The 14,686-nt window shown below is 46.0% G+C and overlaps 2 protein-coding genes across 3 annotated transcripts in view; both read right to left on the reverse strand.

Annotated features, from left to right (window-relative positions):
* Positions 1–4,803, reverse strand: part of flii (FLII actin remodeling protein) — a 19,778-nt gene extending 14,975 nt beyond the window's left edge. The window contains exons 1-2 of the mRNA XM_084438129.1: positions 4,726–4,803; positions 3,394–3,504 (exon numbers count right to left, since the gene is read on the reverse strand). Of these exons, the coding sequence (XP_084294255.1) occupies positions 3,394–3,504; positions 4,726–4,788 (174 nt within the window). The 5' untranslated portion in view covers positions 4,789–4,803. The remainder of the gene's footprint in view (positions 1–3,393; positions 3,505–4,725) is intronic.
* Positions 4,804–6,041: 1,238 nt separating this feature from the next.
* Positions 6,042–14,405, reverse strand: top3a (DNA topoisomerase III alpha). 2 transcript variants are annotated; one of them, XM_084438133.1, is made up of 19 exons: positions 13,964–14,405; positions 13,730–13,789; positions 13,552–13,625; positions 12,845–12,920; positions 12,633–12,741; positions 12,103–12,246; positions 11,761–11,931; positions 11,492–11,592; positions 11,332–11,406; positions 11,112–11,194; positions 10,742–10,940; positions 9,359–9,544; positions 9,113–9,242; positions 8,854–8,967; positions 8,536–8,701; positions 8,299–8,445; positions 7,579–7,701; positions 6,635–7,365; positions 6,042–6,528 (listed from the first exon to the last, which is right to left on the reverse strand). In XM_084438133.1, the coding sequence occupies exons 1-19, from the start codon at positions 14,168–14,170 to the stop codon at positions 6,377–6,379; spliced, it is 3,048 nt and encodes a 1,015-aa protein (XP_084294259.1). In that variant the 5' UTR covers positions 14,171–14,405; the 3' UTR covers positions 6,042–6,376. The 2 variants fall into 2 exon arrangements, with proteins under 2 accessions (XP_084294259.1, XP_084294258.1); XM_084438132.1 differs by having other exon boundaries at positions 10,742–10,949.
* Between the last annotated feature and the right edge of the window lie 281 nt (positions 14,406–14,686).

The raw sequence follows: 14,686 nt of genomic DNA on the forward strand, positions 1-14,686 counted from the left end.
AGTTCAGGGGTACAAATACAAATCCTAAGTCTCATCTCCTTTCCTCTTGTCTCCTTCCTCTCCTCCTGTCTCCTCTCCAATACTAGGACAATACTAGTTTTTGACAACCTGGACCTTATTTACGACATATTATAAGACGTTTGACTCACCGAGATCACTTTGGTGTAGTTCGGAGGCATGAAGAAGAAATTTAAAATCCAGCGCGAGCCAGTATATCCATGTAATGGCGGTGGTCGGGGCACTTAGAATGCAGTTTCTAAAAATCTATTTTCTGCCGCGAAACGGTTGTTTTCATCAATCTGTCTTGATGAATCGCTAGTTGTGCTTACATAGAGCATATAGGCCTGTTGTGGTTTTTCACATGCCTCTGTAATATGATCTTTAGAAACGTCTTTAGACACGAAATAGCTTCCTCACTTGCTCCAGCACGCATGCGCACAGCGTGCTGGAGCAACGATTGCGCGCTGTGCGTATGCGTGCTGGAGCAAGTGAGGAAGCTATTTCGTTTCGAAAGACGTTGCTAAAGATCATGGCATGTGAAAACCACAACAGGCCTATGTTCTATGTAAGCACAACTAGCGATTCATCAAGACAGATTGATGAAAACAACCCTTTCGCGGCAGAAAATAGATTTTTAGAAACTGCATTCTAAGTGCCCCGACCACCGCCATTACATGGATATACTGGCTCGCGCTGGATTTTAAATTTCTTCTACATGCCTCCGAACTACACCAAAGTGATCTCGGTGAGTCAAACGTCTTATAACATGTCGTAAATAAGGTCCAGGTTGTCAAAAACGAGCATTGTCCTTTAATGTCTGACGTATACAACCAGAATGGATGTGGATGTGGATTTGTGAGAACCTTTATGAAAACTCTTCCTCTCCTCTCCTGTCTCCTCACCTCCTGTCTTATCTCCTCACCTACTGTATCCTCTCATCTTGTCTCCTCTCCTGTCTCCTCAACCCATGTCTTATCTCCTCACCTGTCTTATCTCCTCCCCTCCTGTATCCTCTCCTCCTGTCCGATTTCATCCCATAGTTTTTTCTGGAGAGGTCGCCTCAAAATGACTATGTTTTGTTTCAAACTGACACACGAGATACCGTTTCTTGGCATATTAAGCACATTGTTTTGGTGCTCGTTGGAGGGAGGAATGAGGATGAAGGCATATTTTTCTATCCATTTATCCCCACCACACCATTTCTCAGATTGCAGACTGCTGTGTGCACAAAGCAATTGAGTTTGATGGTCCAATTCTCAGTTTTTGTGTGTGTACATATTTGTAATAAACTTTGTTGAACTTAGAATGTTGGCATTCAACACTCTCCTGAATAGTACCTTTGTCACTGAAAATTCCATAACAGGGACCCTCAAATTTATGGGGACAGGAGTTGGAAATTAGCTAAAAGATATAATCTCTTTGTACATAGCATCAGTTGCACTGTCTTGTGTTTTGTAACTATTCAACTATGTGAATTTGTATTGTCCCTATTAAATAAATAAACATACATAGATACATACATGGGAGGGGGTCACTGGAGAACTTTAGAGCAGGGGTCTCTCAAACTCAAATTGGCTTGGGGCCACTGTTGGTATTGTCAACTCATAGGAGGGCCACTTCAATGTCAACTTCAAGTACTACGAACTATAAGAAAGTGCAATATTTCTGACTAGACTAGACTAGACTCACAAGTCAATCTCTAAATGTTGCAAGGCTATACCATAACTAACATTTTCATCATACAAATTCAAACCGGTTTCTATATATTTTAATAATATTTAACAGTGCAAATCTTTTTTTCTTACTTTTATTTTATATTGAATAGACTACATGTGTACTTTATTCTGTTTTAGCTGCAAGATGCATCACTACTGTAAGCCTGCCCTGGACCTTTACTTGCATTTATTAAAGTTCAAGTTTGCTTCCATTTCTTGCCAGACACTTGAATACATTTGTAGGCTACTACTCTATTTCTTCTAGATACTTATCTTGAAAAACTGAAACGTTAGCCCTCTCAGCTGTGTGGCTCGTTTTTTCCTCTCGTCTCCCTATGACACTGTTCTCCATGTTTAGTAACGAATAGCTCAACATTATATTCCTTTAGAACGGCGACTTTGTTCTTGCATATCAGGCATGTAGCATTTCCATTGAACTCCACAAAAAATACTGCAATGTTCATCTTTCTTGAAACTGTCTGTGTTCCTAACGTTAGTTAACCATGAAAACAGCCTCTCGGTGGCTAGCTGCATTCCGTTCATAGTCTCGTGCAGATTGATTACACCTGTGACTGTATGCAGCATTCACCTCGCGCGCTGCGCAACAGCATTTCGCCCCACGTTTGAGTGACTTGAATTTCGCATTGTAGGCCTGCCTGCCGGCGCCCTGTGCAAGAAATTATTTTGCGGGTCGGATTACATTATAATTCTGATACCATGTCCCAGGCCGGATGGAGGGGTGGGGCGGGCTGCATGGCCCTCCCTCTGACAGAAATATATTCTACTTTGCCCCTCCCCGAGAAAAAGTAAATAAAATACTGACCCTCCCTGACTAAATGGGCAACATTCATTTTAATATGCTGTCACTAAAAATAAGAAGAGGCAGCAGCACCTCCAACAGTCGTTTGATTCCTCCCAGTGTCTTCTGTTTTCGAGTCAGCACAGGTTCAAAGCGGCCCCTAGTTTTGCTTATTATACTGATTATATTATACAGTACATGTTACTGTAATGTCAGTACTGAATGAAAGAAGTGAAAGCAAGCAGCTTTAACAACCAGCAACAGCGAAATGCACTGCATTTTCGTAGCCTACTAGGAGCAGGCACATGTCGGTGTCTGTCTGTAATGTCTATGGTTCTAAGCGAGTTGCTAATCTACCCCATCATCACCAGCAGAGCACCACCGGGTCATACAAAACAGCTTGCTGAATTCCGAAAAGCTGAAGAAACAATTTTATTTTGATCGATTCAAACTTGTATGACCCTTCCTTGACTCCAATTTAAAAAACTGTAAACCTCATTTGGACTAAAGGGAGGATTACTTGGTCCAGTGCCCCCCTCCCATATATTTCAAAGGGTCCCTAAGTACAGTTTTTAAGTAAACAAAGAAAATGGTCATCTATACCGTAGCTTAAGTGAGTAACATTGTGTGGTTGGAGGGACATTGCCCTGCCAGATAATAAATGATTCTATTAATCTCAGGTGACTCAGAGCTGCCCTGCTGAACACACAAGGTTGGAAGGTTGAGAGATAACCCAATCAGTCAGTGTTGGCCAGACAGAAGTGGAGCTTATTCGGTGTGCTCAAGCCAGCCCAATGTTGCTGACAGAGCTGGAATGTAGCTACAGAGAGGACATGGTTCACTGAAGACCAGACCTGGCCTGGCCTGAGGTAGACTCACCAGCTTCTGCAGGGAGGCCAGCTCCTCCGGGAGGTAGCACAGTCCTGTCCTGTTCAGCTTCAGCCATCGCAGGCTGCTCATAGACTTGACATGCTCCGGGAAGTAACCGCCCTGGGAGGGGGTTGAGAAATGGGGTAGTTTAGGACAGTGAAGCATTTCAAGTGAAGCTAAATATGAACCATCAGACATCACTCACATCTCTATCAGACTGGCCATCAGACATCACTCACATCTCTATCAGACTGGCCATCAGACATCACTCACATCTCGATCAGACTGGCCATCAGACATCACTCACATCTCGATCAGTATGTTTCATGCTCTCCATCATAACACTGACAGTATGACCTCTGAATACTATTTCAGGGGGAGCATTATTTTGATTTAAATAGCAACTACAGAGGGAGCCAACCGCATGTCAATCCCAGCTCTACGAAAAACAGACTATTTTAGCTGGCAAAAGGAGGCCAAGAATAAGATCAGTTAGGACATTGTGAGTGTGTGACAACACCAACTTAGGTCATCACTCTTCTCTTCCTTACTTCCCCAGCACGGGTGTGTCTGACTGTTCTCTACTTAGCTGGTGTGTGAAAGCAGAAACACTCCACACCCTGATTGTATGGGCCTACATCTATTATAATTGACATAGCTGCCTCCACCCACCAATGTCTTGCTGGAGTCTGTTATTGTAGTTAAAATCGCATGTCCTGAACGACAATGACAGTTATGAGTAACCAGTGTGTCAGACTTCTAAAATAAAGCCAGTCTGGGACAGCCGTCCTCCTGGTCACTGGCTTGTCTTATCTGGCTCGCTATGTAACTATGTGGGTCAAAATAGCTAGGCGATTACGATACAACATCGTTATGTGTTGTAGCTAGCTAAATCTTGCATATCCGTCTCAGGTCTTATTCTGACATACCAAGCGAACTTCTTGAAGCTAGCTATGATAGACAGCTAGCTAACTTAGCGAGCTTGCTCGTTAGCTGATGTCAACTTTATAAACAGACATAGCGCTAGATACCACCATAGTTATCTAGATATCTAACTAGCTATTTACTTAATTGACCTGTCATATTACAAAATAAGTCCACATAGCTAACCAGATAGTCATACCAGTGGCCACACAGTGAACACTTTGACCACACCAGTTTTGACAACTAGCTAGCTAAGTTAGCTAACGCCCTGTTGTTCACAGTAAGCTAGGCTAAGCAGTTCACTAGCTGTCTCGACTAGTTAGCATTGCTGTGGGCAGACTAAAAAGCTTACAATGCCTCTAGAGCATCTACTACTACTGGCTACAAAATAACAGTATATCAAGACGAAATTCTTACTTTGAAGTCGTTTCCACTAAGATCTACTCCCCTGATGAAGGGGAGAACTCCGGTGGCAGCCATTTTTGGTTCAGAATATCGGCACACCAAGCTCACTCTATTTTGGTCAAGCTGGCTGGTAGGACAGGACCACAGCTGCGGCAGAAAGACACCCCCTTCCGGAAAGAGTGGGATCAAAGATAAGGCTAGGATGGGATGTGTGATAAACCGCGAATTAATATCAAAATAAGGCCAAAAATAAAATACAAATTAATTCAAAACCGAGAGTATATTTATATTTAACTTTAATCTTTATTCTTAATCCAATATCTCTATTCCTTTACAACATGTTCATATCAACGCATCAAATGGAAACACATTCTTTTGACACACAGGCACATAATCCATTATTTATTTTTTATCTTAACATATTACTTCAGTTTCTAAATATTGTGTATAGAACCTTAACCAGTTTCATCCTAGACCTGCACATACAGGTGATATTGACCCAGAGCACTCAGTTCAGAAAAAAACCTAGAAGTTCAAAAGTCAGAGAAAATCACAGTCAGAACTAATACAGTATGACAATGCAGTTAGACCAAGGCATCAGCAGCAGCGTTGAGGACAGTTCTCTGTTCTCTGTGGACAGGTGCTGCGTGTGTGTCCTGGCTGTCAACATATAGCCTACTACAGGTGCGAGGTTTCTTAGCAGCTGGGGGTTTGCTGGAGGAGGCTGCTGGGGTCTTCTTCCCCCTCGGTCTCCCCCTCTGGCGCTGGAAGAAAGAGACGGTCACAAAGAGGGCCAGTCTCCTTCTGTACGGAGGTACCTGAGGTCAAGCACCTTCCTCAACGTCTGATCACAGCCTCCAATGCAGCCCACAAACTCCAGGGGCATCATGGGAGGAAGACTGAGGGGGTTAATCAGATGGTTATCTATCATTAGGCATTTCCCCAAAATATGAAAAGGTAACACATCTCAAAGTCAAGGAGGACAAAATACTAACATTTCACTTACATACATAGTGTAAGGGAATTTCTTGTTTTTAAAAGAAGTTGGTATTTTGTGTGGCCTCCTTTAGAACACAAAATTTGCCTTGATACACTACTGTGTCATTATTATTATTATTATATTTATTATTGCTGTTTATTTGTATTGGTTGTACTGTTATATATTGTTTTTACATGCAAATAAACACTTACTGTCCAGACAAATAGCTTTAAACAATTTTCTTGTCAAGTCAAACTTTATAAAAAACAAAGGCTAGGATGGGATGTGTGATTCATTATATTTTGATTTAAATTAATTCAAAACAGTCCTTCATTTTACTGGAGTATCTTTATTTTTGGTGACACTTCCTCCAATATCTCTATGACTATTCCTTTACAAAAAATGCATTTCAAAGCACCAAATTTACATGGAAATACATTCTTCTGACACACAGGCACATAATACATTATTTATTTTCCTCTTAAAATATTAATTCAATTTCTAAATATTGTGTATAGAACCATAACCAGTTTCAACCTAGACCCGCACATACAGGTGAGATTGACCCAGAGCCCTCAGTTCAGAAAACCCCTCTTAAAGTTCAGAAGTCAGAACCAATCACAATCAGAACCAATATGACAATGTAGACCAAGGCATCAGCAGCAGCGTTGGGGACAGCTGAGGTCATCTCTGTGGACAGGTGCTGCGTGTGTGTCCTGGCTGCCGACATATACCACAGGTGCGAGGTTTCTTAGCAGCTGGGGGTTTGTTGGAGGGGGCTGCTGGGGTCTTCCTCCCCCCGCGGTCCCCCCCTCCGAATCCAGACCCTCCTGACGCTGGAGGAAAGAGACAGTCACAAAGAGGGTCAGTCTCAAAGATAGACAATATCTATTTCTGTGATAGTTCAGTGAGTGTGTCTTGAGTTTTCGTCCGTTCCGTTACCTGGCGGGGGCACGTTCTCGTCAGCCCACTGGAAGAACCCACACTGCTGGTCTCTGGGCCGCCCACAGGTGTGGAACACCCGCCCCTTATTAGGCCCGTCCTTCTGCACCGTACGCATCACCGCCGGCTCCCCGCAGTTACATGTCGTCTCTTCCCCTCCTCCGCCCCCCCTTCTACCGTCAGGGACGTTCCCAAACCCCAGAGAGGGCCTCGGGGGCTGGGATGTCCGAGGCGGGGGCTGGGGGTTGGGCTGTCGGCTGGGCGGGGCCCCCTGCTGGCTGGGCTGGTCGGCCCACAGGAAGAAGCTACAGTTCCCAGAGTTGCACTTGTAGAACTGGCGCCCCTGGTTGGGCCCGTCCTTCCTCACGGTGAGAAGGAGGGCATCCTGGCCGCAGTTACACACTACAACGTCTCCGGTGGGGTCACCGCCCCCCTGGGGGGGCCAGGAGGAAGGAGGGGGTGGTAGGGAGGCTCGTGGAGGAGGGTTGGAGGCTCGCGGTGGGTTTGCTCTGGCTCGGGGGCCTGGAGCGGGGCCGGGGCGAGCCCTGGCCTGACTGGTGACCGTGACTCCTCTTCCTCTTCCTCTTCCTCCTCCTCCTCCTCCTCCTCCAGTACGGAGGTACCTGAGGTCAAGCACCTCCCTCAGCGTCTCGTCACAGCCTCCAATGCAGCCCACAAACTCCAGGGGCATCATGGGAGGAAGACCGCCCCGCCGGAACTTGAACTTTAACCTGGGGGGGGGGGGGGGGGGGGTGAGAGCACAGACTCAGGCTTGGCTCCTGGGCTAAAACGCTCTCCTCACGCGGAACAAATCAACTACTAACCCTCTCGACGACCAACCCGAACTTCACTTCCCCTGGCCCAGTCCCAAGACAACCTCTTTCTCAGCCACTTCCCCCCGGGCCTGACCCCGTATCACGTCCGCAGTCAAAAGAGCTACTCACATGTGAACCGGCCGAGGCTGGCAGGTGGGACACACGGCCTCATCTCTGTTCACCTCCAGCACCGCGTCAGGAAACCACACGGAGCACTTACACTCAGGGTACCCCACACAGGACAGGTACTTCCTGCAGGACAGACAGGGAGGGGAGGGGGGGGGGTGGAGAGTGGGTGGAAGAGTGGAGGGGGGGTTCTCGCTGTGTTCCATTTGGCTCGCGAAGTTGTGATTCACGCAATACTACCTGCGGTTTTAACCGGAACGCCCCCCCACGACTTGTTTTTCCTCCACTTGTGAACTCGTACCACTCACCCCTACCCCCCAGTTAGCTCCAGAAGTCGTGCACAAGATGGCAGCTCCCTGTGTAACTAAGGAAAACTTTAGTCAAACTGTTTTATTAGCATTTATGCACTTATTTGTGTCTCATTAAATCAGCCGTATACACAGTGTTCCCCAACTGCTATCTGAGGACATGTTCGCGACCTCTTTTGCATGCGCAAAATACCGCGCAGTGCGTTATCTACTTGTTTGGCAAACAAACCTAGCTAGCGTCCATCTTTGTTCCAAGCTGTTGTTGTCTACTGTACCGCGGTCAGCTCGTGTGTGACGTCGTTCTCCGCCTCTCCCCCCTCACCACTTCCCAGACAAATGGAACACAGCATCTGTACTCAGACATTTCCAATGCAGAGGAGAAGTGGCCACGCCCCTCCCCTCCCCCCCATCTCACCCGTTTCCCTCCCTCCTCTTTTTCAGCACCATGTCCCGCCCACACTGGGGACACTTCCTGACTGTGAGGGGCATCTCCAGATCCTGCTCCTCCGATTCGGTGAACTCCTGAGCCGCCCCCAGATATGCAGACAGGGCCTCGTCCAGCCTGGAACACAACATGTGATTGGTTAACGGCATGTGTGTGAGTAATGATTTTGTGAATAGCCAGAGGGTTGATATCAATTCTTTAACATACTTCTTAGCCTTCCTGACAGACTCGATGAACACAGCCTTGTACTTCTGTATGTGATGCTGTAGCACGCTCTGTTTGTCCTTCTGCCCCTCCGATACCAGCTTCAGGTCTGCTTCCAGCTCAGAGCGCAGGTGCGGTTTGGACATCTCATAACCCATAGAGTTATACCCTACACACACACACGCACGCACGTGCACACAAACACGCGCGCACACACAGACACGCACACACACACACAAACAAACACATTTTCACATCACAAGGGAGTTCTAGAATTAACATCAGCCTGCTAATGAGATTAATATCAACACTTGTACGTACCTTCCACCAGTCCCATGCCAAGTTCACCTGGCAGGAACCTCTGGTCAGCAGTCAGACCAACATACATACGACTCTTAATGGTCTCTATGTGCTCTGCGTGGGTTGCATCCGTACCTGCACCAACACACACACACACACACACACACACACACACACACACACACACACAGCTATTAACCATGTCTGAGACTCTGTGTGTAAGTAAGTGTGTGTGTGTGTGTGTGTGTGTGTGTGTGTGTGTGTGTGTGTGTGTGTGTACCGATGCCATGTTTGTCCATCAGCGAGATGAGGTCAGCCTCTGTGAGTAGCTGAGGAGGGCTGGTTTGGCTGTCCACCATCTCTATGGCAGAGGGCTGGAACTGGGATTCCTGCTCATACACTGGGATCACCTGGAACACAAACACACACACACACGAATGTATAAGTGATTGATAAATAATCAATATTCATAAAAAAAAAAAAAGTTATCCACCAAAACAAAGACAGAAAAACAAAACGCACACACCTTGGCGCTCCACCTGTCGTAGGGGTAGACGTCCAGGTAGTTCCTGGCGATGATCATGAGTCCAGAGGTGCTGAACTTCTCCTGGGCGATGTCGATGTCCACCACCGTCTCCTGACCTACGGCATCCTGGGAGACGCATGCCAGGAAGTGGCGCACGATGAACTCGTACAGACGCGCCTCGTTACCCTGGAGACAGCAGCCCAGTCGTTAGAGCATCTGACCGGCGGGGGCCGAAAGGTCGCTGGTTTAAGACCGACTTGCCAGTGACCAGGCCACTTGCCCTTGAGCAAGGCACTTATTTAACCCCACCACTAGCACTTAACATTGTAGGTCGACTAATACACAAAAGCGTCCACTAGGTCGACTAATACACAGGGATAAAAGCGCCCACTAAATTACCAAATGTAAATATGTAAATGTCAAACCCTTCTGGAATCTGGGATCTGGAAAGGTGCTATATAAACAAAATCCATTAACCTGCAACATGTCATACATCTGGCATGTAACTAGTTTGCTTGGTGAGTTTTTGTCCATATCTATACCTGCAGAGTGCTGGTGTACTTGGTGGTGTATGAGCTGTATACCTGCAGTGTGTTGGTGTACTTGGTGGTGTATGAGCTGTATACCTGCAGTGTGTTGGTGTACTTGGTGGTGTATGAGCTGTATACCTGCAGTGTGTTGGTGTACTTGGTGGTGTATGAGCTGTATACCTGAAGTGTGTTGGTGTACTTGGTGGTGTATGAGCTGTATACCTGCAGTGTGTTGGTGTACTTGGTGGTGTATGAGCTGTATACCTGCAGTGTGTTGGTGTACTTGGTGGTGTATGAGCTGTAGCCAACCCCAACCCTTTTTTCTCTTGGCTCGCTGCTTTCTGTCTCCCCACCTCTGCTTTGTGGCAGCTAAGTGCTTACTGTGTTTTGTTATATGATTCACTTAAATATCATATTAGAGACTACAAGGATAGCTAGCACATAATGGGGTAGCTAACACACTAGGCAACATCTCTCTAACTATTTGTGCACTTTACTGTTAGTCACGTCTCTCTTATGAAGTATTTAGCCCATGTTTATTGCTCTGTAAATGTTCTTAGCCAATAGACAAGCTTGCTCGATCGTCTCGTTGAGAGAGGTCACGGAATAATTTTTACAGCTCACTTTTCTGGCCCCCAGGTGAAACTGTTTTTTTGCTTCCCTCTGGAATATGTAGGTGTGGGACATATGCCCACCCCCATTGCTCTCTGTAAAGCGCATTGTGTTGCCTCTGTGTATGAAATGCGCTATACAAATAAAGTTTACTTTGATTTTTCATTTTCATTTCAAACCTTTGATTGGATCTGTATACCTGCAGAGTGCTGGTGTACTTGGTGGTGTATGAGCTGTATACCTGTAGTGTGTTGGTGTACTTGGTGGGGTGGATGGGAGGATGGGCCTGGTCAGTCTTGTTGCCCTGGCGGGGGTTGGGCCCCCCCTGGTCCAGGACCCTCTGGGCGAAGGCCCCCCAGTCTGGGCTGGGAGTCTGCTGCTCCACCAGGGGGGTCAGGGCCAGGTCCGGGGGAAACTTGTTGGTCTCTGTACGTGGGTAGCTGATGAAGCTGGGTACACAAGCGCACACACGCACACACACACACTTACAGGTTCAGATCAAAACTGAGACAAAGAGTATATCTTATACAAAGAGTATATCTCTAGCAGGCCAAAACCTGTGCATGGTCAACATAAAGTTTATGTTGACCATAAAACACAATCATACTAACCCTTGGGTGTACAGCTTCTCTGCAATCTTCATAGTCTCTTTGGCACTTATTCTCAGCTTCCTGGAGGCCAGCTTCTCTAGTTCCTATTGGATAAAGAGGGACATAAGAGCTGAACAGATGGCCAGTGTGTGTGTGTGTGTGTGTGTGTGTGTGTGTGTGTGTGTGTGTGTGTGTGTGCGTGCGTGCGTGCGTGTGTGTGTGTGCGTGCGCGTGTTCTCACCACTGTGTCCAGGGGTAACGGCCTCCATTTGCTTTTGGGTTTACTTGTTACTGACGTGACTGTTGCTAAGGGATCCTTGGAAAGAAAAAAACAAGCGTTAAAGTGTTGGTAGGATGTGACTAGACTCTGTCATGTGTTGCAAGTGAACTTGAAAACAAACCTCCATGCATATCTGGTAGAGAACCAGGCACGCTGTGTGGTTGAAGAGGCGGTTTCTCTTCCAGCCGAACTCTATAACATCCTCATCTGTCTCATGGATCACTGAGAGAGAGAGAGAGAGAGAGAGAGAGAGAGAGAGAGAGAGAGAGAGAGAGAGCAATGAGCCTTTTATAGAGGATGATTGTATGACAGTGAATGTGTAGGGTTGAATATATTGTATGTGTGTGTATGACTGTGTGTGTGTGTGTGTGTGTGTGTGTGTGTGTGTGCCTTTGATCTTGTAGAAGGTCTCGGGTATGAAAGCCTGGATGGCTTTGAAGCGCTCCACTACGAAGCCCAGCGTGGGGAACTGGCAGCTGCCGTAGGAGATCAGCTGATTGGCCAGGGAGTCGGGGAAGATCTTCTGCAGGCGGAGCGTCTGGAAACGAGTGAACGAGGCACCTGGAGGAGGGAGGAAAGACAGACGGATGGAGATGCTCCAAATCGACAAGCTTGACCAAGCTCAGCATGCATTATAACCCTGGTCTGACGTAACTGGTGATACGAGCTTAAGGTATGAGATGTGTCCATCTCAGACGTTTGTGTGTGTGTGTGTGCATGTATGTGTGTTACCTATTCTGAGGTCCAGCTCCTGGCGAACGTCCACAGCGTCGCTAACGTTAGCGTCTGGCTCTGTTAGGTTCTCACAGGCACGCCGGATGGAGTTCTGAGTGATCTCAGAGAACCTCGCACGGAACACCTGAACATTTGGCTTCACTGAAACACACATGCACATCGAGACACTACAGTCACCACCATTAAACAGGCACACAATGAATGATTGGATGTGTGCATTTATTCACACATAGGCCTATGGTTTATTAATATGATTAATGTGTGTGATATGCTGATTGTATGTTTCTATACATTATAACCTATTGTATTTGTATTGTAAGTATATTGTGTCATGTATTCACATGCATTACATTGTATTATATACTGTACTATGTATTTTATAATATGTTTTTTTGTATTAAAAAATGCTTTTAATGGACTCTTGGAAGAATAGCCCGACAGGGCTAAAAGAGATCCAAATAAACAAACAAACAATGAATGAATGATTGTGTGTAGTGAGAGTCTTTAGGCCGGTGGGGCCTCTCTACCTGCTTTGCAGACGTCTATGACCTCAAAGCCGATGTTCTCTCCCTCTCTGTCACAGTCGGTCCAGATGACCAGGGCCTGGCACTGTCTCACCTCTCTCTCCAGGGTCCGCTACGGGGGGGGGGGGGGGGGGGGGGGTAATTACAGTAGGTTAGTAACATGTAGATTTCAGAAACGCTTAGTGCATCACGCGTTTAGGGGCTGGTCAGTGTACCTTGATATTCACAGAGTTTTCTGGGCAGTATTTCTCTATCTCGGCGTCAAACAGCAGCACAGGGTTACAGCTGTGCCTGAGGGAAGAAAACACAAACTCAAATGTTGCAGGCCATCACCCAAACCCCCAGGAACATGGGCTGTGAAAGAGTTTGAGCGCAGTGGCCAGACTCAGTACTGCAAGTCACGTGACACAACTGGGGGCAAAAATACTTTTTCCCGAAGACATGGGGAATGAAATGTCTGGGGAAGAAACTAAACATTTTCTGGGTATCACTTGAATTATCAAGTTTTAAATCATTGGGTCCATTTTTATATAGAAGCAAGCCACCAAGTTTAGAGCTGTTTATTGTCTTGTCTATGGCAGCGCTGCGCTCATCTATGGGGAAAAGGATTAGGCCGGGCCAAGAAAAACACTACTGTGAATGTGCAGTGGTCTACAGGAAGTACAAATCACAATCGGTTCAATTTGCTTCATGTGCTGGGTGAGCAACTTTCATTGGAATGAATGGGCAGCCATCTTTTAATACATCCATGCTATCACCTCCCATCACATCATCTCATACATTGCTTGTTCACTTCCATACATATGGCAATTAGTAGGTAGGTGAAAGCAATAGCCCACTGTGAATTTGAAACTTTGGGACAATTTTCAGATATCATTCTTCCAAGTGAATTCAGGACTGAAGATAGAATGCATCTTCTCACCATTTCTGAAACTGTGCTTTGAACTCCATGCCCAGCAAATGTCCTGACACTGACGTCATACACACTGTCACATTCTGTAGAAGAGGAAGATGGGACTGGTTTGAGATCAATAAGAAAACCACACAGCTCAAACACAACACTGCCTGTAGCTATACAATTTATGCTTTGTAGGGCTTACCTGTCCAAAGAGGTTATATTCATATTCATAGACTTTATTGTAGACTGACATTCCCTCTTTCTGTGAAGATGAACAGAAATGTACACATAGAAGGCTATATGATGAGGAATGCATTGTGAAGAAAGTACAACTATGAGAGCAATCATTCTAACCAGGGCGAACAACATCACTTCCTGTCCTAGTAAATGAGTTGCATTGTACATGCACCATGATGCACTACCCAGCCCATCTTACCCTCCTTGCTCTCCCGTTAGACATAATCTCTGCGATGCATTTGGCTGCATCGTTCTTCTCAGCCACGCAGAGAACCCGCTTGATCTGGGTTCTGCGGATCATGTCTGTCTGGGTGTCCCCTTCTGTCTGTACACACAACCTCCTCTGGATCTTAAACCGTTGTAGTCCCGATCTGAACAGAGATCTTCCGAGATGGAACACTAGCATTACTAGCTGCCCTACTCGCAGCAGCTAGCAGCTATAGTCCCTCTGACAGACAATCCATGCGAGGAGACAGTTATACAAGCTTAGCTTGTAGCTTGAAGCTAGCTAACGTTAGCTAACTGGTTAACCATGCTAAAATTGTCCAACTTGTGAGCACTGGGAATAATAAAAGTATTTGTTACTTGCTGCCTTTTCCAGGTAACCTGGGTATAAACTGAGAATAATTCAATTTGTATTAAATCGCAGCTGGCAAACTCTTCTCTCAATAACAAACTCTGCAAAGACAGACAGCTTCTGATGGTTCCTGCAATGTTTACAAATCCCGCGCCTGACAGAAACTGTCGTAAAGTTGCTGTCGTAAAGAATAAACCTTCACACATTTCTCCCACAAATATTTTATTAGGTACGATACGATGCATAGTCTAGCCATGTGAATACACATTATTTGGTGTATGTATTCATTAAAGACGTGAACGTTTTATTTTATTTTATGTTGTGGACTGGTCACGTGATATGATG

Source organism: Borostomias antarcticus (genome assembly GCF_949987555.1).
Source record: "Borostomias antarcticus genome assembly, chromosome: 5".
NCBI classification, from domain to species: Eukaryota; Metazoa; Chordata; class Actinopteri; order Stomiiformes; family Stomiidae; genus Borostomias; species Borostomias antarcticus.